This window comes from Hyla sarda, chromosome 7 (genome assembly GCF_029499605.1).
Source record: "Hyla sarda isolate aHylSar1 chromosome 7, aHylSar1.hap1, whole genome shotgun sequence".
Taxonomy (NCBI): domain Eukaryota; kingdom Metazoa; phylum Chordata; class Amphibia; order Anura; family Hylidae; genus Hyla; species Hyla sarda.
The window spans coordinates 203,026,177-203,051,952 of NC_079195.1; the positions used below are offsets into that span (position 1 = coordinate 203,026,177).

At 42.3% G+C, this 25,776-nt stretch overlaps 1 protein-coding gene across 8 annotated transcripts in view; it reads right to left on the minus strand.

Annotated features, from left to right (window-relative positions):
• OSBPL9 (oxysterol binding protein like 9) overlaps nucleotides 1-25,776 on the minus strand; it is a 132,432-nt gene that overhangs the window by 5,745 nt on the left and 100,911 nt on the right. For 6 of the 8 annotated variants that reach the window (XM_056532257.1, XM_056532254.1, XM_056532256.1 and 3 more), the window contains 10 exons: nucleotides 19,178-19,192; nucleotides 17,437-17,543; nucleotides 14,767-14,885; nucleotides 13,838-13,923; nucleotides 13,129-13,300; nucleotides 12,412-12,496; nucleotides 5,049-5,159; nucleotides 4,730-4,793; nucleotides 4,485-4,625; nucleotides 2,098-2,176 (listed from right to left, as the gene is read on the minus strand). In XM_056532257.1, coding sequence (XP_056388232.1) covers nucleotides 2,098-2,176; nucleotides 4,485-4,625; nucleotides 4,730-4,793; nucleotides 5,049-5,159; nucleotides 12,412-12,496; nucleotides 13,129-13,300; nucleotides 13,838-13,923; nucleotides 14,767-14,885; nucleotides 17,437-17,543; nucleotides 19,178-19,192 — 979 coding nt within the window. The remainder of the gene's footprint in view (nucleotides 1-2,097; nucleotides 2,177-4,484; nucleotides 4,626-4,729; nucleotides 4,794-5,048; nucleotides 5,160-12,411; nucleotides 12,497-13,128; nucleotides 13,301-13,837; nucleotides 13,924-14,766; nucleotides 14,886-17,436; nucleotides 17,544-19,177; nucleotides 19,193-25,776) is intronic. The other 2 variants (XM_056532255.1, XM_056532253.1) reach the window with 1 other exon arrangement.

Sequence of the window (25,776 nt, forward strand, 5' to 3'; positions counted from 1 at the left end):
TGCTGTTGTAATGTTATAAAACTCTTTGAAAACCACTTGTCCATGTGCCCATATTAGTCAGAAAAAATCTCATGCTGGAGATTGCCCTCTATGGACCAGAAAGGAGAGTAGCCTTATGACAGTGGCTTCTAATGGACTTAAGTATTCCTTTTATTAGGAATTATTTATCTGGCCATAGGTCCTAACTGTTATGCTCACCGGACGAATTTCTTCTAAGACGAGAGGGGGTGGGTGCCAGTCGCAATGATTGCGCGCTGGCAAAACCAACAGAAACATCATCAATATCATGCAGCTATTGACTGGCACCCGCCCCCTCTCGTCTTGGATGGTAAGACCTTTTCTGCTCCCTGGGCAAACTTTTAATAGAGGTAAGGGAAAAGCAACTCATACTCATAATACATAGGACACCACCATAACCAAAGGCTGAAACTAGGTCATTAAAAAATGCATTACATGGAGGGATTGTATACCAGTATAATAGTGTGCATAAAGGCTCATTAACATCTATACCACAGCAGTATGTCAGGTGATATGTTAAAGGGGTTATTCAGGATTAGAAAAACAAAGTTGATTTCTTAAAAAAAAAACTTGTGTGGTATTTGCAGCTCAGTTACACTAACCCCTTAACGACGCAGGACGTATATTTACGTCCTGCGCCGGCTCCCGCGATATGAAGCGGGATCGCGCCGCGATCCTGCATCATATCGCTTCGGTCCCGGCGCTCATCAACGGCCGGGACCCGCGGCTAATACCACACATCGCCGATCGTGGCGATGTGCGGTATTAACCCTTTAGAAGATGCGGTCAAAGCTGACCGCCGCTTCTAAAGTGAAACTGAAAGTATCCCGGCTGCTCAGTCGGGCTGTTCGGGACCGCCGCGGTGAAATCGCGGCGTCCCGAACAGCTGATCGGACACTGGGAGGGCCCTTACCTGCCTCCTCGGTGTCCGATCGACGAATGACTGCTCCGTGCCTGAGATCCAGGCAGGAGCAGTCAAGCGCCGATAATGCTGACCACAGACGTGTTAATACACGCCAGTGATCAGCATAGGAGATCAGTGTGTGCAGTGTTATAGGTCCCTATGGGACCTATAACACTGCAAAAAAAAAGTAAAAAAAAAGTGTTAAGAAAGGTCATTTGACCCCTTCCCTAATAAAAGTTTGAATCACCCCCCTTTTCCCATAAAAAAAATAAAACAGTGTAAAAAAAAAATAAATAAATAAATATATGTGGTATCGCCGCATGCGTAAATGTCCGAACTATAAAAATATATCATTAATTAAACCGTACGGTTAATGGCGTACGCGCAAAAAAATTCCAAAGTCCAAAAAAGCGTATTTTGGTAACTTTTTATACCATTAAAAAAAATGAATAAAAAGTGATCAAAAAGTCCGATCAAAACAAAAATCATACCGAAAAAAACTTCAGATCACGGCGCAAAAAATGAGCCCTCATACCGCCCTGTACGTGGAAAAATAAAAAAGTTATAGGGGTCAGAAGATGACATTTTTAAACGTATAAATTTTCCTGCATGTAGTTATGATTTTTTCCAGAAGTACGACAAAATCAAACCTATATAAGTAGGGTATCATTTTAACCGTATGGACCTACAGAATAATGATAAGGTGTAATTTTTACCGAAATATGCACTGCATAGAAACGGAAGCCCCCAAAAGTTACAAAATGGCGTTTTTTTTTCGATTTTGTCGCACAATGATTTTTTTTTCCGTTTCGCCGTGCATTTTTGGGTAAAATGACTAATGTCACTGCAAAGTAGAATTGGCGACGCAAAAAATAAGCCATAATATGGATTTTTAGGTGGAAAATTGAAAGGGTTATGATTTTTAAAAGGTAAGGAGGAAAAAACGAAAGTGCAAAAACGGAAAAAACCCTGAGTCCTTAAGGGGCTAAAGTGAATAAAGCCATGTTGTAATACCAAACACAACCTAAAATCAGGTGTTGCTGTTTTTTTGAAGAAATTAGCTCTGTTTTTCTATTCCCTTTAACTTACCTTAGCTCTATAGTGAGAGTTATCTGCAGTCCTATGACCGCAAAGTATAGAATAATAAAAATTTCTATAGAAAACCAATTCATTACCCCATTTGCATATTTGGCATACATGACGCCATTCCACTCTCCTTCCACCGAACAGAAAGATTTCTTGTCATTGGGAGGGCTGAAGAAAAAAAAAATGTTAAGCTTCATTAGGTGATATACTATACTGGCTTGGGGATATATACATATAGATAAATAAAAGAAAGATAAATAAAAAGAAAAATTCAAAAATACTTTAATTTGGATAAAAGAAGCATTTCCACTCTAATTTAGTAATCTAGCACTGGCCCTTTAACAGAGCACAGAGTTGGCAACACTGATGGGTCATTATCTTGACAGGTGTTTTTTCACACAAGTGGCATACAGGACGAGTTTTGGCTACATGCCGCTATCAACCGCGTTGCGGTTGATAACGGCGTGTAGCTGAAACGCGTTCTGTATGCCACTTGTGTGAATAAACACAGAAAGATTTTGCAAGAGTACTTGTGAGTGCCGAGACTTCATTTCTATTACCCTGCTTCCATTTCTGGTCTGCGGGCACCACCTGAGACAGGAGTGCTGACTCCATCTGCTTCTTACTTCAGAGTACTCTGGCCCCCACCTTCTGAGACAAAATGGTCTCGGGAGTGACAGCCTGCTTCACCAATCATCAACTGCAGCAATATCTTGCCTCAGCCGGCTGTCACTCCCCAGACAATCTATATATACAGTGCATAGTGAAAGTATTCGGCCCCCTTGAACTTTTCAACCTTTTGCCACATTTCAGGCTTCAAACATAAAGATATAAAACTGTAATTTTTTGGGTCAAAGTCAAACAAGTGGGACACAATCATGAAGTGGAACGAAATTTATTAGATATTTCAAACTTTGTTAACAAATGAAAAAACTGAAAAATTGGGCGTGCAAAATTATTCAGCCCCTTTACTTTCAGTGCAGCAAACTCTCTCCAGAAGTTCAGTGAGGCTCTCTGAATGATCCAGTGTTGACCTAAATGACTAATGATGATAAATAGAATCCACCTGTGTGTAATCAAGTCTCCGTATAAATGCACCTGCGCTGTGATAGTCTCAGAGGTCCATTTAAAGCGCAGAGAGCATCATGAAGAACAAAGAACAAACCAGGCCGGTCCGAGTTACTGTTGTGGAGAAGTTTAAAGCCAGATTTGGATACAAAAAGATTTCCCAAGCTTTAAACATCCCAAGGAGCACTGTGCAAGCGATAATATTGAAATGGAAGGAGTATCAGACCACTGCAAATCTATGAAAACCTGGCCGTCCCTCTAAACTTTCAGCTCATTCAAGGAGAAGACTGCAGAGATGCAGCCAAGAGGCCCATGATCACTCTGGATGAACTGCAGAGATCTACAGCTGAGGTGGGAGACTCTGTCCATAGGACAACAATCACTCGTATACTGCACAAATCTGGCCTTTATGGAAGAGTGGCAAGAAGAAAGCAATTTCTTAAAGATATTCATAAAAAGTGTCGCTTAAAGTTTGCCACAAGCCACCTGGGAGACACCAAACATGTGGAAGAAGGTGCTCTGGTCAGATGAAACCAAAATCGAACTTCTTTTTGGCAACAATGCAAAACGTTATGTTTGGCATAAAAGCAACACAGCTCATCACCCTGAATACACCATCCCCACTGTCAAACATGGTGGTGGCAGCATCATGGTTTGGGCTTTTCTTCAGCAGGGACAGGGAAGATGGTTAAAATTGATGGGAAGATGGATGGAGCCAAATACAGGACCATTCTGGAAGAAAACCTGATGGAGTATGCAAAAGACCTGAGACTGGGACGGAGATTTGTCTTCCAACAAGACAACAATCCAAAACATAAAGCAAAATCTACAATGGAATGGTTCACAAATAAACATATCCAGGTGTTAGAATGGCCAAGTTAAAGTCCAGACCTGAATCCAATCAAGAATCTGTGGAAAGAACTGAAAACTACTGTTCACAAACGCTCTCCATCCAACCTCACTGAGCTCCAGCTGTTTTGCAAGGAGGAATGGGCAAAAATTTCAGTCTCTCGATGTGCAAAACTGATAGAGACATACCCCAAGCGACTTACAGCTGTAATCGCAGCAAAAGGTGGCGCTACAAAGTATTAACTTAAGGGGGCTGAATAATTTTGCACGCCCAATTTTTCAGTTTTTTATTGTTAAAAAGTTTGAAATATCCAATAAATTTTGTTCCACTTCATGATTGTGTCCCACTTGTTGTTGATTCTTCACAAAAAAATTAGTTTTATATGTTTATGTTTGAAGCCTGAAATGTGGCAAAAGGTAGAAAAAGTTCAAGGGGGCCAAATACTTTCACTATGCACTGTATGTCTGTTGTCTCCTACAAAAATTGCAACATCCTATATTTAAATTTTTTGTACAAAATCTACCAATCTAATTTCCTACAGCTATTTTTTACACTTACTAGATTTCCGCTGTTACTCTGTGCTTCTTGCCACCATAGAAGGGTTTGGTATGGAAGGTGATAGTGGCGCTGTATCCAGTCTTAGAACAATTAATGTTGCATTCTCCTCCCAGCTCCACCCAAGGCACAGTGAGTATGGACCTGAAGACAGACATTTCTTTATCCACCATTTTTTACAAGATAGAAAGGTAAAGTAAGATTCAAAAGCAGCTTTTAGCCCGTCCAGTTTTATATTTTTTTCTCACCTCCCATAACCATTGGGGAAAGTTAGGATGTAGTGTTCATCATAATCTAAACAGGAAACACAACCTAGAGAGAAGATAGTAAAACCATAAGTACTGAAGAGACAGGTTTAAAGGAGAACTCCAGCCAAAACGAACGTATCCTCTACACAGAGGATATGGGATAAGCAGGTGATCGTGGAGGGTCTGACCGCTGGGACCCCCCACAATCTCCGAAACGGGAGCCCAGCTGTAAGTAAGGAGGGCATGTTTTAGTTTTGGCTGGAGTTGGAGCTGTTTGCACCATTTTTACCGATAAATAGCAATATCGTTTTTGCCTTACCTTGCCCTATATTATGGACTCCAATGGACATCCCTAAGAATTTGGACTTTGTCCAAATGTGGGCATTGAACTGTATCCTCTTGTTATAACATTCGGCATAAAAGGCTGAAACTGCAGATTAAAGAAAAAAAGGTATAGTTTTTACATCAGGCAGACATGGAGAGTCATTCAAAGGGGCCAAAACATTATTGTACAGCATTGTTTCCCAACCAGGGTGCCTCCAGCTGTTGCACCCTGGTTGGGAAACACCATTCTATGGTATTAAATGAAAACTTCTCTTTACATAATTCAGGATATTTGTAGATTAGTGAACGTAGCAAACTTTTCTCCCATCATAAGAAGATACTGCATACATCCAAATAGATTTTTTGGGTAGTAAAGTTAGTAAAGCTGTGATTCTGTTTTGATGGCTTAAAAGAGGATGGGATCTATCTTTTAACCTGTTGGGGACAGAGGGTGTACAGGCACACCCTTACGTCCTGGTACTTTAAAGGAAAACTGTCAGATATTTTCTCCCGCACTATCCACAGGTACTGATGGATAATGCGGGAGATGCTGATTCCAACGAGCCCTACCTTACCCGGATCCGAACGGCCATTCACCCACAATTGTAGTTTTATTCTATGTGTATATCTTGCTGTAACTGGCACAGGCGGGGCTTCTGCAGCTAACTGGCACTGCCGTCAGCGCCGCTAACGAATATTCATCCCCCCTCCCTCCAGTTCTCCCTCTCTTCGCCGCTCCTAACTGGAGGGAGGGGGGATGAATATTCATAAGCAGCGCTGATGTCAGTGCCAGTTAGCTGCAGAAGCCCCGCCCGTGCCAGTTACAGCAAGATATACACATAGAATAAAACTACAATTGCAGGCGAACGGCTGGAATCAGCATCTCCCGCACTAGTTGGAATCAGCATCTCCCGCACTATCCATCAGTACATGTGGATAGTGCGGGAGAAAATATCTGACAGTTTTCCTTTAAAGGACGGAGGGTGTACCTGTACGTCCGTGGGAATTTCGTCCCTGCTGACGCTGGACGGGGACCGGGATGCCCCCCATGTCGGCGATCACCGCAAATCGCTGGTCAATTCAGACCGGCGATTCCGGGCCAATCGGGTCACTGGTGACCCCATCGCCTGGAAATTAACAGTGGCCGAAGCTATCAGAAACAGCTCCGACCATGCTAAAGGATAGGAGCGAGATGGCAGGGGTGCCACCTCCTCCTATCCCCTGCCATTGGTCGGTCAGGCTGACCGACCAATGGCAGTTGGGGGCGGGAGGGTTAAAGTTAATTTCCCCCGCTCTGCCCACCGATCGAAGTTTAGGCAGAGCGGGGGAGAAACAAGTGCGACGAAGGGGGTGTCGGGGAGCAGCGGCTTACTGGAGGGGCGGCTTTGGGGCAGCAGCGGCGACATCAGGAGTGCGGACGGAAAGTGCGGTAGTGGAGGAGGCTGCAGTGAAGATCGCTGGTAAGTGATCTTCACTGTGGCCTTCTAAAAGTTGCAAAACAGCCTTTGGCTGTCTGGGAATGCTGGGAGTTGTAGTTTTGCAACATCTGGAAGGCCAAAGTTTGGAGACCACTGGGGAGCTGGGGAGCACGGCTTACCGGAGAGGCGGGCAGCAGCGGCGGGAGAGGCCATCGGGCGGCAGCGGAGACATCAGGAGGAGTGCAGTGTAGTAGGCTGCAGTGGTAAGTGATCTTCACTGTGGCCATCTAAAAGTTGCAAAACTACAACTCCCAGCATGTACGGTCTGTCAGTGCATTCTGGGAGTTGTAATTTTGCAACAGCTGAAGGTTTGGGGCACCCCACCCTCACGGAATGTAACAAGGGTTATAGTGAGCCTTAAAAGGGTATTCCAGGCCAAAACTTTTTTTTATATATATCAACTAGCTCCGGAAAGTTAAACAGATTTGTAAATTACTTCTATTAAAAAATCTTAATCCTTCCAATAGTTATTAGCTTCTGAAGTTGAGTTGCTGTTTTCTGTCTAACTGCTCTCTGATGACTCATGTCCCGGGAGTGGTGCAGTTCCTATGGGGATATTCTCCCATCATGCACAGCTCCCGGGACGTGACATCATCATTGAGCAGTTAGACAGAAAACTTTAGAAGCTGATAACTATTGGAAGGATTAAGATTTTTTTATAGAAGTAATTAACAAATCTGTTTAACTTTCCGGAGCCAGTTGATATATATAAAAAAAAGTTTTGCCTGGAATACCCCTTTAATACTCCACAGGTGTTTGACGAATTTTCGTTAAAGTTGGATGTGAAAATGAAAAAAATATATATATTTTTTCACTACAATGCTGGTCTTACCCTACATTTTTCATTTTCACAAGGGAGAATAGGAAAAAGCCCCACAAAATTTGTAGCCCCATTTCTTCTGAGTAAGAACATACCCCATATGTGGATGTGAAGTGCTCTGCGGGCGAACTACAATGCTCAGAAGAGAAAGAGCGCCATTGGGCTTTTGGAGAGAGAATGTGTCCGAAATTGAAGGCCATGTGTGTTTACAAAGCCCCCATAGTGCCTGAACAATGGACCACCCCACACACACACACACGTGACCTCATTTTGGAAACTACACCCCACAGAAATGAATAAGGGGTGCAGTGAGCATTTACACCCCACAGGTGTCTGACAGATTTTTGGAACAGTGGTCCGTGAAAATTAAAAATGTTATTTTTCATTTGCAAAGCCCACTGTTCCAAAAGTCTGTGAAACGCTAGTGGGGTGAAAATGCTCACTACACCCCTTATTACAATCCGTTAGGGGTGTAGTTTCCAAAATGGGGTCACGTGTGTGTGTGTGTGTGTGTGGGGGGGGGGGCCTTGTAAATGCACATGGCCCCGGACTTCTACTCCAACCAAATTATCTCTCCAAAAGCTCAATGGCACTCCTTCTCTTCTGAGCATTGTAGTGCGCCCGCAGAGCACTTTACATCCACATATGGGGTATTTCCATACTCAGAAGAAATGGGGTTACAAATTTTTGGGGGAATGAAAAATTTGGCATAATTATTTTATTCTTACGTTCCACTTTAACGAAAGTTCGTTAATCACCTGTGAGGTGTTAAAGCTCACTTTACCCCTTGTTACCTTCCTTGAGGGGTGTAGTTTCCAAAATAGTATGCCATGTGGTTTATTTATTTATTTTATTTTTTTACTGCTCTGGCATCATGGGGGCTTCCTAAATGCGACATGCCCTCCAAAAACCATTTCAGCAAAATTCGCTCTCCAAAAGCCAGACGTCACTCCTTCCCTTCTGAGCCTTCTAGTGCAACCACAGAGCACTTAACATCCACATATGAGGTATTTCCTTACTCGAGAGAAATGGGGTTACAAATTTTGGGGGGCATTTTCCCCTATTACTTCTTGTGAAAATGAAAAGTTTGGGGTAGCACCAGCATTTTAATGTTAAAAATCAAATTTTTCATTTTTACGTCCCATTTTAACGAAAGTTTGTCAATCACCTGTGGGGTATAACGACTCAATTTACCCCTTGTTACGTTTCTTGGGGGGTGTAATTTCCAAAATAGTATGCCATGTGTTTATTTTTTATTTTTTTACTGTTCTGACATCATGGGGGCTTCCTAAATGCGACATGCCCCCAAAAACCATTTCAGCAAAATTCGCTATTCAAAATCCCATTGTCGCTCCTTCCCTTCTGAGGCCTCTAGTGCACCCACAGAGCACTTTACATCCACATATGAGGTATTTCCTTATTCGAGAGAAAATGAATTACAAGTTTTGGGGGGCCTTTTACCTTTTACCCCTTGAAAAATTCTGATTTTGACATTTTCGTGAAAAATTGGAAAATTGCTGCTATACTTTGAAGCCCTCTGGTGTCTTCAAAAAGTAAAAACATGTCAACTCTATGATGCAAACATAAAGTAGACATAATGTATATGTGAATCAATATGTAATTTATTTGACATGTCCCTTTTCCTTACAAGCAGAGAGCTTCAAAGAAATGATGCAAGTATCGTCGAAAATTTTCCACTAACAAAGTAGAATATGTCACGAAAAAATAATCTCGGAATCAAATTTATAAGTAAAAGCATCCCAGAGTTATTAATGCATAAAGTGATAGATATCAGATTTGAAAAAAATACTCCCGTCCTTAGGGTCATAATGGGCTCCGTCCCAAAGGGGTTAAAGTAAAGGCATTTTACAAGGATAGGTAAGGGACTGACCATGGGTCCCTCCCTAATCCTGAGAATAAAGAAGCTGCAATGGTAATTTTGCAGTTAAATGCCCCAGAGCTCCTTAAAATGAATGGGGCCCAACTATAGATCCCTGCACATCAGGTGGCCAGGAAAGACTGAACAGGGTGCCGCACTGAAACAGCACTGTGACCTATGTATTCTCAAGTTTAAAGGGGTTATCCAGGAAAAAACTTATATATATATATATTATATATATATATATATATATATATATATATATATCTCAACTGGCTCCAGAAAGTTAAACAGATTTGTAAATGACTTCTATTAAAAAAAATCTTAATCCTTTCAGTACTTATGAGCTTCTGAAGTTAAGGTTGTTCTTTTCTGTCTGAGTGCTCTCTGATGACGAGTGTCTCGGGAACCGCCCAGTTTAGAAGAGGTTTGCTATGGGGATTTGCTTCTAAACTGGGTGGTTTCCGAGACACGTGTCATCAGAGAGCCCTTAGACAGAAAAGAACAACCTTAACTTCAGAAGCTCATAAGTACTGAAAGGATTAAAGGGGTATTCCAGGCAAAAACTTTTTTTTATATATATCAACTGGCCCTGGAAAGTTAAACAGATTTGTAAATTACTTCTATTAAAAAAATCTTAATCCTTCCAATAGTTATTAGCTTCTGAAGTTTTCTGTCTTACTGCTCAATGATGATGTCACGTCCCGGGAGCTGTGCATGATGGGAGAATATCCCCATAGGAGCTGGACAGCTCCCGGGACGTGAGTCATCAGAAAGCAGTTAGACAGAAAACAGCAGCTCAACTTCAGAAGCTAATAACTATTGGAAGGATTAAGATTTTTTAATAGAAGTAATTTACAAATCTGTTTAACTTTCTGGAGCCAGTTGATACATAAAAAAAAAAAAAAAGAGTTTTCCTGGATAACCCCTTTAACCTCTAGGCTCAGACTCATCACAAAGTGAAGCTATATCCCTATTAATAGTCTTTCATTTATACCATTGTTTTCCAACCATGATGCTTCCAGCTGTTGCAAAACTATAACTCCCAGCATGCCTGGACAGCCTTTGGTATCAAAAATACAAATAATAATTAACAATAAATAATTTCTAAATTATTCAACATCGTTCATTTCTTCATTGCTCCAGCCTCGCAAGAAGCCAATAAGCCTACATATATGTCAATGTTTGGATTGTGTCAGAACTAATATACTTCGATTAGAACAGACATACGTGAGGTTTTCAGCAGACCAAAACACTGACTAAAAACACAGATCTCCAGACAGCACATCCATCTTGCAGCCATTTAGATAACACTTTCACAGAGACATGAATGCTGACTCCAGAGGAGCCGCCCTGCACTAATCTTTTACTGTGACAAAGACAGATGTACCCAGCAAACACTTACCATAAAGAGAATGTCATTTACAATAGTGCTGTAATGTTCTATACAGCTGCTTTCATCCTGCATCTGCATTGTACATGTGCACTGGAAAAGCTCCCGAAATATGTCAAAATGTATCTACAGACCTCTAGTTACCCGTCGGAGATCATAGGATTGATGTTTTGGCCTCCGGATGGTATAGGTCAGTATAGGTATAGGTCAGTATTCTTTTTCCCCCACTGGACGGACTGTGTAGAGCTGGACGGTATGACCAAAAATGTGTATCACAGTATTCTTGTAAGTTATGGCGGTTCCACGGTATTTAACGGTATCCCCCCCCCAATCATGTGACCGGTGGGCGCTGCTTCTCTAAACAACCCCCCCCCCCAGATTATCAGCTCAGAACTGCGCTGTCCCCCACATCGGAGAACTATTCATGTTACTTGGCCGGCTCCTTACATGACAGTGCACTCAGCCTATCACCGGCTGAGGTGGGACATCGCTGCTGCCGGTAATAGGCTGACGGCGAGTTAAAGTTTATTTTTTGCAGCCTGGGCACAAGGAATATGTAGTACAGTACAGAGTTCCAGTGCCAGCGGCCCGCAACTCACAGGAGGTGGAAGAGAGCGGCACTTGTGGGTGACATATGATTAGTTCATTTGGGGGGGGGGGGGGGAGAAGCAGAACAGCGCCTGAGGGTCACATATGATTAGTTCCCCAATGTGGGGACAGCGCGCTTCGGCTGATAATTCATTCCCAACCGGTATTGCGGTATGGGAAAAATTCATATCGTACAGGAAAAACATTTTGTTTTTCTGTATGAACCGGTATACCGCCCAGCACTAGGACTGTGTATTTTCATACATAGACATCCCATTAAAAAAATAAAAATCTGGGTGGTATATATTGTAAAGGTCAAGTTCCCGTGATTGTGCCCTCTGTGGCATGTATATGTCAGCATTCTGTCAACAATGTGATGCAGACGTATGTGAGCACAGAAGGGCATGAGCACCACTGGTCAGAATGTAGTCATCTAGTGACTGTCTGAGTAATTTCCTAAACGTGTAGGTGTTTTGACTCGATTAGAGCAGCATGATATGCTTTTGTGTCAAAGTCAAACATGCATGCTTTTGGGAAATGACCCAGACACAAAAGGCTCTCGTGCTCCACTATTGAGTCAGAGTCAAAACATGTAAACATGTTCGGGAAATGACCCCGAATATAGTCAGCTGACTGCGTTTGGGCCACTTAAGTCAATGGGTCCTGTGTCTGTCTTTTGCTTACATACTTCATCATCCCAATTTGACACGTTGCAGACATATACTGTATGTGCCCCAGAGGGCACAATCTTAATGTAAGCATGCCCTAATATGGGAGTCTATGGGCGACAGACACCATTGTGTATTTACAGTGGGATCTCTTGGAGGTACATGTGGGAAATTCCTCCTGACATATACCTCTAATAACTCGTGACGCAAATGCAATGTTAATAAACTCAGAATGTAATTCCCACTTATTAGTGTCCCAAGATGACATCAAAAGAACATGTACTGGGATTCTTTAAAGTGTAACTCCAATCATGCTGTGACGGCAGGATAAATGGCAACCCTGATTCACCATCAACACAAATCTTTGTTAAATTGACCCAATTTGTGCCAGTTAAAACATGTATTCTATCTACCTACATGCACCATATTGTAAGACCAACGTTACCTGGGAATGGAAAACTTTACTAAATGCCTTGAACAATAACAAAAACATGATTTATAAATAAAAGTGATAAGCAAAACTGTAACTTACTTGGGGGATGGTGCGAGACCTGCTCGGACACAAAAGTCACATTATTTTTGGAAGCCCAAGGAACTGGTCCTTCAGAAACCGTCTCCTAAAAAAATTTGAAAGATTAGTATGCTGTCATAGGCAAAATCAAACATTATTCCTGCTAAGGCAATGAAGCAGTCGTCCCATATCAAATATTAATTACAAGTTATCAATTGGAAACATAAAAAAATGCTTCAGTGTTAAAGGGGTATTCCAGGATTTTTTTTTTATTTTACTATGGTACAGGGGCTCATTACCGATATTAGACAACACCCTATAACACACGTAGGTAGAGGTGCACATAGAAGATGCTACACCAAAATTAAAAAAATAGTGCACCAAACACAAGATACCAAAACACAAATATATATTTTTTTAATTAAATTCAAAAGGTTAAAAAACATACAAAAGTACAAAGGCACCAGAGCACATGCAGAAAGTAGACTATACCCATATGTGGTGAGTGTAAACCGCTACAATGAAACATGCCAAGTAACAGTACATAATATACATGCATATAACACCTAAGACAAGGGCAACATAGAAAAACCTGGACACGGATAGTAGGATAAATCGGATTTATCCTACTATCCATGAGAATACGAAGCTTAATTCCCACTGCGCAGCATGAGACAGGCTGTGTAAACGCTATGTGTGACCTTACCCTAATGGTAATTTGCAGCAAAAATAACTCACAGTGTCTTCATTTTCCTGTCCCGGTAGGTCCCAATGACACTGGAAGACTTCTCCTAGGATGGGATTGTAAGGCTTCTTTGCCACAGAGCCCTTTCTGCCAGCATGGAATGCAGACAGGTACCATCTGACCACCTGAACCATCCGATCTTTGGGATCTTTGTGGTCACCAATACTAAAAAGAAACCACACACAACATTATTCATCCCAAAATTCATGGCACAAACATTTTTCATATTGTCTATTAACCACTACAGTTCAATGTGACTAAAAGAGTTACTGTCAATATTATTGATTGGTCGGGGTCTCAGTGCTGAGACCCCCACCAATCTCCAGATATAGCTATGCGCTTCTCCCAGCTATATCTGGAGATTATAAACCACCCAACTTGCTCCTTGATCAGTCTCTACTGCAGGAGATGGGTTCAATAGACTTGCAATGGAGCCGGTCTCCTGCATGTAGGAGTCAGATCAAAAGTAGTTTTTTTTAAATGGCAGTAATGCTTTATTTACACATGTAACAATCAAGCTAGATCCCGGTGTCTTAGCTTCAGTTGTTACAGGATCCATGATGATACATTCAGATTTAAACTTTTTTCCTGGAAAAAGTAATGAATTGCAATTCTAGTCATAAACAAACTGAAGAAACCTGATGGAAAAGTAACACAACTTAGGGAATCTGTACTTTTATAAAGTCTTCATAAAACAAATACCTTACAAACAGGTCTGGATGCGCAAAGAAATCAGCATACATCTCCAGCAAAGATCTTCTTTCAAGGATAAATGTTGGGAGAACAACCTGCATAAAAAAAGAAAAAATTTGGGCTGATAAAGGACATGTCTACTAAGCACCAGCAGTTCAAAGGAAACAAAGCATCAGATTTTACCATATATAACTATATGTGGTAAAATCCTCTTCCTCACCATCCCCGGGAGACGTTTCTCTTTGAAACTGTACCCCGCTGGCCCAGTAAGAAGTCCCCTGGGCGGGGAGTCATCTTTACCTAGGTCCGCTGCTCCGGCTAAAGTGATGACCCCTCTTGGTGTGAGTGACCGCCCTCATCATAGCTCTTCTGCCTTATCAAATGGAGCAGAGCGGGGGTGTCACTGTGGCCAGATCAGCGGCTCTAGGTAAGTATAGCACCCTGCACAGGGGACTACTTATGAAGAAAACAGTGCCCCTGTAGCAGAATGTGACCCGGGCTGTGATTGGCTCAGGCACTCTTGTGCAGAGAAACGGTGTCCCCGTCCCAGTGAGAGAGGGTAGCGGGGAGGCTGATAACTGTCCCGCTGTAAAGAAGAAAACTGTATGTGTGTGTGTGTGTGTAATATATATATATATATATATATATATATCTCACGTGTTGCCAAGCGTTATATGTGGTAAAATCTAATGCTTGGTTCCCTTTAATCCTCATGTAATCTAATGCTAATACTCAGTTAACTCAAGATGACTGCAAGAAGAACCAGCAGCTAAAGTTTTAAAGTTTGGCACAGACACAAACCTCCCATTAACCACGTCTGCAAGGAACATGTTTTTGAACATATCCTGTTTTTTGTGCGGCTGGTTCCAAACAAGTAGAAAGCACACAGTGTGAGCCTTGGTTTGAGGGATGATGTTGTGATGAAATCTAATTCTCACCTTAGTGAGGTCCATGCCCAAGCGGACCTGAGACAGGAGATGCATGATAACGCTCTTGTGCTCCTCCACCGATTCTCCTTCCCCATCATCGTCACGATCATCCTGAGTGTCAAACTGATCTATAAGAAAACAATTAGGAAGTTAAAACGAGATGAAAGCGATTTTAATACATAAATAGTTTCCAAAGGAAATTGCCAGGCTTATAATTTGTTAAATGTCATGTCATGGCAGCGTCTTCTCCAGCCTTTGGCTGTCCAGGCATGCTGGGAGTTGTAGTTTTGCAACAGCTGGAGACACACTGTGTTCTGGACATCACAAAGTTGCATGCAAAAACACAATTGGGTGATTGGAGAGATCGCAGTCGGCCAAAAACAGCATTAAAGATGTATTATGTGTAAAAAACAAAAACTTGAAGGATAGGGGTTAAAGGGGTATTCCAGGAAAACTTTTTTCTTTATATCAACTGGCTCCAGAAAGTTAAACAGATTTGTAAATTACTTCTATTAAAAAATCTTAATCCTTTCAATAATTATCAGCTGCTGAATTTGAGTTGTTGTTTTCTGTCTGGCAACAGTGCTCTCTGCTGACATCTCTGCTTGTCTCGGGAACTGCACAGAGTAGAAGAGGTTTGCTATGGGCATTTGCTTCTAAACTGGGCGGTTCCCAAGACACGTGTCATCAGAGAGCACTTAGACAGAAAAGAACAACTCAACTTCAGCAGCTCATAAGTACTGAACAGATTAAGATTTTTTAATAGAAGTAATTTACAAATCTGTTTAACTTTCTGGAGCCAGTTGATAACCCCTTTAAGTTTTAAATCGCGCATCATGACCCCTGCCTGAAGCGGGGGCCACCAAGCTCCCTCTATATAGTTCTATGGGAGAGCCAAAAATTGCCGAAGGGCTCTCCCATAGAGGTATATGGAGGGGGCGTGGTGGCCCCCGCTTCAGGTAGGGGTCATGACGCGCCGCTGTATTGGAGAGCTGGGGCTCTAAACAGGAGATCGCGGGGGGGCCCCAGCTTTCTAACCCCCTACGATCTAAAACTTTTTCCCTATCCTTCGGATAGGGGATACGTTTTTAACATGATACTTGTTCTTTAAAGGGGTACTCAGCTACTTTTTGAGTTATTCCCTAGAGACGCGCTCACCTCCACCCTCCCGCTGGCGGGAGGAGGCTGTTCAGTGTTCCCATATTAAGGGGAAGGATTTATCAACTGGCGTGCACCTGCTAAATTGAATGCGCTGTGTTATTTTGCACATGAACTTGCGCCAAAGTTATCTAATTTTGCACTACTTTGATTTCACTTTTCTTGCTGTGTGCTTGCAGGAGGTGTGGCTTGAATATGTGTCGGTTGGTGCACTAAAATTGGAACAAATTTTGCTAATGTGACATACACCACATGATGAGTTTTGGCACAACAAAGGTTTGTACAGCAGGTATCGAATCTGTGTTTACGATAAATTCCCGTGTGTTTAGAGCAGTGTTTCCCAAGCAGTGTGCCTCCAGCTATTCCAAAACTACAACTCCCAGCATGCCCGGACAGCCGAAGGCTGTCCGGGCATGCTGGGTGTTGTTGTTTTGCAACAGCTGGAGGCACCCTAGTTGGGAAACACTGGCTTAGAGTCTGCAGTTGCAGATTTTGCTGCATAAGCCACTTCAATACATTTCATAGCAGATTTTTTTTTTACTTCTCGGGTGAAGTCAACGAGGAAAATCTGCAATTCATCTTGCTAAGTACTCAGTATACTGATTTAGGATGCTGTGGTATTAAAGGGAATACGTCATCCAATATTTTATTTTTAGATTTTCCATTTTGACAATGAAATCATGTGTAAAAAAAAATTTCAATGACCTTTTTTCTACTGGTAAGGAAATATAAAAAAAGTTATATTTTTTCATATTTCCCAGTAATGTCCAGCAGAGGGAGCTAATGAAAAGAAAAACCCAAAATACAGCGGCCAAGTCAAGCAACCTGTAAACCCCTGCGGATGGCTTGACACCTCTCCTACATTCGTATAGGTCCTATGCTGTACTGTTCTTATGTGCAGTTCACAGAGCAACTTGTGTGTAAAGGAGGGAGACAACATGCTACGGCCATCACAGACACATTCTGGCACAGCATCTTTTCTGCAGCAGCAGCAGCATTTTGACCCTCTCTCTTCCACAAAACCTACACTTTAAAACGTACAGAAGCATATAGTTCAAAGCTTAGAAAAGCTTTAGCACAGGAAGCCTTGCATCCCTATGCTCTTAAGCCCTGTGTGTGTTGAACAATCTGATTACATATGGTGACCTGCTGCAAAAAAAAATTATATATATATATATAAACAAAAAACTTTATTTCAATTGTTCTTGTTCAAAGAACAATTGAAATAAAGTTTATAAATGTATTATGTATTATTATTTTATTATAATAATTAATTATTATTATAATAAATAATAATTATAATAATTATTATTATAATTATTATTATTAATAATAATAATAATAAAAATATATACATTTCCTTTGACTTTCCAAATTTAACAGAGCAGACTATAGGGTTACTTTGAGTTGCATACAGCCAAATTTATTCTAGTGGAAATATGGAAAATCATCCTACAAAAAACAAAAACAAAAAAACTCCATGCAGCTCCTGCAGTTATCGAGGTTTTTGTCACCACCTACCATTGGTCCCATTTGACATGGAGGAATTGAGGGATTCTGTAGTGTCCGGCCTCTTCAGACTGGTCCCCGTGCTGCTGTGCGTTAGGGCTGCCGCAGACTCCGACGAGCTGTACAGAAAAAAAACGTATTCAGTTTTAGATCATGTCATAAGCTATCTATGACCCCTTCCCCCAGACATGACACTAGAAGTCTCAGCATGCCTAGTCACCAACGCAATTACCCCTGTACCAAATTAAAGATTTTCACTGGCTACCAGCATGATAAACCAGTCTTTGTGGAAGCCAAAATAGATGATCAATGCCAAGCAGGATGTTTTATAATCAGAAATCTAAAAATAAACATTTGACAAAGCAATTTTGTTGGTAAAGGAAACAAAGCATAAGCAAGAAGAGACTCTGGGTAATAGAGAGCTACATTAACATCACTATCGTATGCATAGCATAGAACAGTGTCTCCCAACCAGAGTGCCTCCAGCTGTTGCAAAACTACAACTCCCAGAATGCCATCGGCTGTCCGGGCATGCTGGGAGTTGTAATTTTGCAACAGCTGGAGGCACCCTGGTTGGGAAGCACAGGCATAGAATTATACAGTAAATGTGGGGATTTATGAAAAGTAGTGTAACAAAGATTAATATACTGTAACGATGACAACACATATTGTTTGATATAATCATGTATATATACGTACATATACACACACACCTATACATATATACACTGTAACTTATGACGATCAATGCGTAACAGGACTGTACACAGTTTTGTATAAAAAGGGCCTCACTGACCATTCTGGGTGAAATCCCACAAGAAAGGGAAGGGGATTTCATGAATGGAAGAGATTATCTGACATGTGTGCTGGGTTTTCTTCGTGTCTGCCTACATGCCTCATTATGCTTTGGCTGTCTGGGCATGCTGGGAGGTGAAGTTTTGCAACAGCTGGAGGCACACTGTTTGAAAAATACTGCACTACAAGGAGATGTTAGAGCAGGGGTCGGAAACCCATCGGTTTTAATAACAGGTCAATTGCTGACACGCTTGGACCTTTGCCTCTGTGCCCAGTTGTTCACCTTCATAGACCACAAACCTCTTACCTCTCAAGTAATGCCCGTTACTGCTAAGCAAGGCTTTTTTATTAAGGGGGCACAAAAAGTGTCTAAAAGACAGAATAAATGTGGTGCAAGGCATGTAGCCTGTTTTATTTTTGACACTAACTTCACCAGAACTAGTGCATCTGCAATTTTAAATCTGCCCCAGTATATTTAAATTGCCTAGCAATAACGCAGGAAACTTCCAAACATTCACCCCAGAGTTTCACAGGTTACAGGATTCAACCTCTCCACCTCTATAAACCTGCCTTACCCTGCAATTCAAAGACTCTCCCGGTAAAAAATGCAAATAAATAGTATCTCCTTAGTGATCAACACAAACCCAAAAAATCTCATCATGCTGCCCCCATAAACCAAAGTCAACATATCAACCAATTTGCGGAAGGCAGAACCGTGGATGAGGAAATGTATGATATTTTGTAAAGATTATTCCCTTGTACAGATATAGAAATGAGTGGTTCACACTATAAAAACCAATATGTCAATGTGTCTGCTAGACATAAAGATTAATAGCTGTGACATTTCAATGTATGATGCGGGGCAAGCTTAATTATAAAAGTCATTAGTGAGAGGTCATCGCATCCACATAGCTCCAGATAATGTAAATTCATGTCTGAAATGTACATGGATCCTTACCAGCTAGACAGAAGTCTTGCAGCAAAAACAGAGAAGCATAATGTTTAGAATAGGCCATGAAACAACACATATAATTTTTTTTCTGTGTGTATTTATAAAATATATATATATATATATATATATATATATATATATATATATATACATACATACATACATACATACAACACACACATACAAACGGTATAATACACAACGCACATATAAATAACAACAAGCAAGTAAGTTGTGTCCAAATGCTGGCAGTAAGATTTCTGTACATTGTTAAATGCAACAGGTTAGCAAGAATAAGAACCCTATGGCTCAGTAAGGAGGGCCATGTGAACAATTGCTAAATGGGGAGATGTACCGCTGTATTTTTTGGTGGTCCAAAATAACCAGAGCAGCCAAGGAATAAGCATTAACTCATTGACTGTTGATCTCTGGCCCCATTACACAGGGAATAGGCCTGTTTCGCTGATAATTGCCCCATGTAATAGGGTCTTTACTAAACAGATGAAAGGGAGTATAGCTGAAGACCAGGGCTGTGGAGTCGGTAGATAAATGTTCCAACTCCGGAGATTTTTGTACTTCCGACTCCTCTGTATTAATATGCAAATATATTTTATACATTCCTTGAAGGAAAGAAAGGCAACATACATGTCATTACCACAGGACTACTGGCTGGGAAGCCAACAGTCTACTGTATTGAACAGTTTGTGTGCTGATCTGCTGCTGAAGATAGGGCAGTGGGAGGATCCAGGAAGGGGCATTTATTATAAAACATGATTTCCCTAGTAGAATCCCATAGTCATGTTTAAAGTTTAAAGGGGTACTCTGCCCCTAGACATCTTATCCCCTATCCAAAGGATAGGGGATAAGATGTCAGATCGCCGAGTCCCACTGCTGGGGACCCCCGGGATCGCCGCTGCGGCACCGCGCTTTCATTACTACACAGAGCGAGTTCGCTCTGTGCGTAATGACGGGCGATACAGGGGACGGAGCAGCGTGATATCATGGCTCCGCCCCTCGTGACATCACACCCCCCCTTCATTCAAGTCTATGGCGGGGGGCGTGACGACCGCCACTCCCCCTCCCAGACTTTTATTGAGAGGGTGCGCTGTGACATCACGAGGGGTGGGGCCGTGACTTAACGATGCTACGGCCCCTGTATCGCCCGTCATTACGCACAGAGCGAACTCGCGGTGCCGCAGCGATAGGGGATAAGATGTCTAGGGGTGGAGTACCCCTTTAAGCTTACAATAGAGTTTACAAGTTTTTACAGCCTTAGCTGAATGGCAGCAGTTTTTCCAATGGTTTACAGCTTCAGTCTTGAACTTTTGACCCTCCATTCCCTTCACTTATAAAAGTGTCTCTAGTCCTGCAAAAACATATTTACTTAATCCCTTATCAGTGAGAGGCTAGGTTACCCATGGGTTCCCTGTAACAGCAGAACACAACAGTATGGAAAGTATAAGTATTGCTGCTCCTAATTGTGCATTGTGTGTCATATAGTAGAGCACATGAAAAGCATGTTTCTTCGCGGTCACTTAACGAGTTCGTTTTGCGGTTACGTGAGGCACTGCATGCATTGATCTTTAGTCTTACAGTAGAGAAGTCATTAATTATAACTTTTTGTGAATTGGGACATTTAAACTTGCTTTTTTTTTTTTTATTCCAATCTAAATTTTGTAGGAGTCTGAGTCGGTGCAGACTCCGACTCCAGGTACCCCAAATTTCGCCCGACTCAGACTCCACAGCCCTGCTGAAGACTACAAAGTGTTCATTTGTAGTCTGTAACCATAGAGATTTAAGCGTCTGCTTAGCCCAGTGTTTTCCAACCAGGGTGCCTCCTGCTGTTGCAAATCTCCAACTCCCAGGATGCCCGGACAGAATGCTGGGAGTTGTAGTTTTGCAACAGCTGAAGGCACCCTGGTTGGAAAACACTGGCTTAGGCACTGTAAACAAAACAGAGACTAGAAAATAGAATAGAGAACCAATAAATAGTACAGATCGCAAGGAATTTTAACTGGCTAAGGTTGTCCATTATTCACATTAAAAACAAAACAAATGCCGATCATTCTCTGTTTGACTGTTTATCTAATTGTTTGATAGCCTAAGGAGACTGCTTCGGTTTTTAGGAGTCCCTAGGACTCCTTCATTAAGTACTTGAACTGAGCTGTCCACCATTTCTAGAGTCTGGTTATTTGCCTGGTACTTCCATAGCGAGTCACTTGTTGCTGACGACACTCAGAACAATTCATCTGGTGTTACTATGTAAGTCGCTACTGCAATACCCATGCCTGTTCTACTGTCACTCTGGATTACTGTATTTTATATTAGAAAACAAAAATTTTTATTTAAAAATAAAAATAAATAAATGCTGAGCACATATGTAATAGGACATGGCTTTAAATGCTTGACGCAGATACAATATTAGAGCCAGAACTGTCCATTTCTTGAAGCTGATGGTAGATGCCATACTTCTAAAATCACCTATTTCTCAGCCAAGTGTCAAGGAGGCGGCGCTGATTTTTGCGAAAATGACATTGGGGAATTATGAATATGATATTTTCTGTTTGTCAATAGTGTGAAAACTGCCAGCAGTGAATGGGTTAAAGAGTACCTGTCATAAAACCATATTTTCTAAATTAACTCAGATTATATCCCCTAAGTACTTTTTTGGCTTTTTCTAAACAGCAATACCATGTGACTGGATAAATGGATATATAAAAAGGAACTGGTTATTGCTGTTTTATGCCATGACTAAGGACATTCTTGTTCGAAACACGTAGGCTGCTGTGCCCAGCTTGTATTTTATATTTATGTTTCAATAAAAGTAGATCCTTTTACCTGCCGTTGGTGCCGGATTACTCTTTTCTCCTAAGTACTCCTAACACCCCTCCTGCCCTGAATTCTGAGCTTTAAAAAGCTGTGTATCATAACTTTCCCCTTGCTCACATTGTGCGAGCTCCCGGCAGGAGAAAGTGGGCGTTCCCCAGCAGGCGTGACATCACTGAAGCCTGCCAGAGCTGTGCCTCTCCATGCCCCGCACGCACTTCCTGAGTTTGGTCTCCTGCCAGGCCGGGAGGAGACCAAACTAACTGACTTGTGGCAGGGAACAGAACAGAGCCACCTAGTGGCCGCTTTTTTTTTTTTTTCATTAAAAACATATAAAAGGTTGAGAATTTTAACAGCAAGTAAATACACTGCTCAAAAAAAAAATGAAGGGAACACTAAGATAACACATCCTAGATCTGAATGAATGAACTAATCGTATGAAATACTTTCCTCTTTACATAGTTGAATGTGCTGACAACAAAATCACACAAAAATTATCAATGGAAATCAAATTTATCAACCCATGGAGGTCTGGATATGGAGTCACACTCAAAATCAAAGTGGAAAACCACACTACAGGCTGATCCAACTTTATGTATTGTCCTTAAAACAAGTCACAATGAGTCTCGGTAGTTTGTGTGGCCTCCACGTGCCCATATGACCTCCCTACAACGCCTGCGCATGCTCCTGATGAAGTGGCGGATGATCTCGTGAGGGATGTCCTCCTAGACCTGGACTAAAGCATCCGCCAACTACTGGACAGTCTGTAGTGCAACGTGGCGTTGGTGGATGGAGCGAGACATGATGTCCCAGATGTGCTCAATCGGATTCAGGTCTGGGAGCGGGCCAGTCCATAGCATCAATGCCTTCCTCTTGCAGGAACTGCTGACCCACTCCAGTCACATAAGGTCCTAGCATTGTCTTGCATTAGGAGGAACCCAGGGCCAACCGCACCAGCATATGGTCTCACAAGGGGTCTGAGGATCTCATCTTGGTACCAAATGGCAGTCAGGCTACCTCTGGCAAGCACACTGGCTGTAAGGCCCCCCAAAGAAATGCCACCCCACACCATTACTGACCCACCGTCATGCTGGAGAATGTTGCAGGCAAAAGAACATTCTCCACAGCGTCGCCACACTCCTTCACGTCTGTCACATGTGCTCAGTGAGAACCTGCTTTAATCTGTGAAGAGCACAGGGCGCCAGTGGCAAATTTGCCAATCTTTGGTGTTCTCTGGCACATGCCAAACGTCCTGCATGGTATTGGGCTGTAAGCACAACCCCCACCTGTGGACGTCGGGCCCTCATACCACCCTCATGGAGTCTATTTCTGACCATTTGAGTGGACACATGCACATTTGTGGCCTGCTGGAGGTCATTTTGCAGGGCTCTGGCAGTGCTCCTCCTGCTCCTCCTTACACAAAGGCAGAGGTAGCAGTCCTGCTGCTGGGTTTTTGCCCTTCTACGGCCTTCTCTACGTCTCCTGATGTACTGGCCTGTCTCCTGGTAGCGCCTCCATGCTCTGGACACTACGCTGACAGACACAGCAAACCTTCTTGCCACAGCTCACATTAATGTGCCATCCTGGATGAGCTGCCCTAGCCAAGCCACTTGTGTGGGTAGTAGACTCCGTCTTATACTACCACTAGAGTGAAAGCACCGCCAGCATTCAAAAGTGACCAAAACATCAGCCAGGAAGCATAGGAACTGAGAAGTGGTCTGTGGTCACCACCTGCAGAACCACTCCTTTATTGGGGGTGTCTTGCTAGTTGCCTATAATTTCCACCTGTTGTCTGTTCCATTTGCACAACAGCATGTGAAATTGATTGTCAATCAGTGTTGCTTCCTGAGTGGACAGTGTGATTTCACAGAAGTGTCATTGACTTGGAGTTACATTGTGTTGTTTAAGTGTTCCCTTAATCACCTCTATTACTGAAGTGCATGCACTGAATGGCTGTCTGGTAGCGCCCCCTACAGTACAGGGAGGAACTACAATTTCTGTACTACTCCTTACCTATGCCAGGGTTAGCCGCTCCTTTGGACACAAAGTAAGGGTGGCTCCATTTGGGACACTGTGTGTACTGTATAGGACCCTGAAGAAGCTCCTGTCCTCTACATAAACCATTGTTTCAGAAACAGAGTGCCTCCAGCTGTTGCAAAACTACAACTCCCAGCATGCCCGGACAGCCAACGGCTGTCCGGGCATGCTGGGAGTTGTAGTTTTGCAACAGCTGGAGGCACTCTGGTTGGGAAACACTGACATAGACAGTGATTACAGCTTCTAGCAGATCTTTATTACTTTTATATGTAAGGACTTGTTTTATCTATATTAGTTATCTACTTATTTTTCTTTAATCCTCACTTTTTCCTATTTTTGGATGACATTTTGGTGCCTTCAGAACCAATTACCAGGTTCTACTTTCCGGTTCTCAAATTCTAAAACTAAATAAAGCAGCTGCAGAGAGCCATACTATCAGGGCAGATCTGCGTAAATGTTTTTTTCTTTTAAACAGGTTTATGACCTAATGTTTTATTTACTCGTGTGTTTTTGTTTATAATCAGTCCAACAAAGGGTCAGTTCAGTCATTGGAATTTGTACTTTAGAACCAGGATCTGGCTTTTCTGGGTCACTTTGGGAGGAGTTGGTTTTGTTTACGCTTTACTTTCCTGGACTGTGCAAACGTTGCTGGAAATCACAAATGGATGTGATTCCTATGACTACATATTCATCTACCGGCAGATCTAGGTCACGTTCAGAAGTGGCAGAATTGGGATTCATTTTTGGATCAGTTTCTGTATGGAATGCAGAGACATACACAATCCGTGAGAATGGGTATTTCACCTTCTGAAATGGCAAAGCATTACAGACTTGCTGTGTACAACAAATGGGGAATAACTCAACGACTACATTTTCATTATAAATTTATAGTGGCAATGACCACTCTATGATGAAGGTGGCAGAGGCTTAAAGGGGTACTCCGCCCCTAGACATCTTATCCCCTATCCAAGGATAAAATGTCTGATCGCGGGGGTCCTGCTGCTGGGAACCCTCCGATTTATCCTGCAGCCCCCTGAGTCATCAGCTCTACGGAGCTAACTTTGCTCCGTGGACGATAAATAGGCCGGCGATTTGTGATGTCATGGATCCGCCCCCTCGTGACATCACGCCTCGCCCCATTAATGCAAGTGTATGAAAGGGGCGTGGCCATGGATAGGGGATAAGATGTCCAGGGGAAGAGTACCCCTTTAAGCAGTGTTTCCCAACCTGGGTGCCTCCAGCTGTTGCAAAACTAGAACTCCCAGCCGTTGGCTGTCCGGGCATGCTGGGAGTTGTAGTTCTGCAACAGCCAGAGGCACCCTGGTTGGGAAACACTGGACTAAAGACAGGTGACGTGGTCATAGATCGCCATGTTGCACGGCTTCATCCCATCTAATAAATAGGGTTGTATTTGCAACCAGAAAGTGGCAGCGACTGTGAAACATTGCTGGAGATTACAAATAGATGTCATTTATATGATTATATATTCACCTGCCGGCAGGTCTAGGCTACGCTTAGAAGTGGCAGATTTGTGAAGAAGTTTTGGAGCAGTTTCCATATGGAATACAAAAAACATACATAATAGGTTTTTGCATGTTTCTGTTGCGTTGAGACGTGACCCCTTTTACTTTCATTAGCTTTGATGCATTCTGATACAACGTGTATCGGGCTGTTGTACGAAGCATTAGGCCCATTTAAACTACTGTATTTCAGTAGTGTGAATAGGCCCCAACAATCCACAC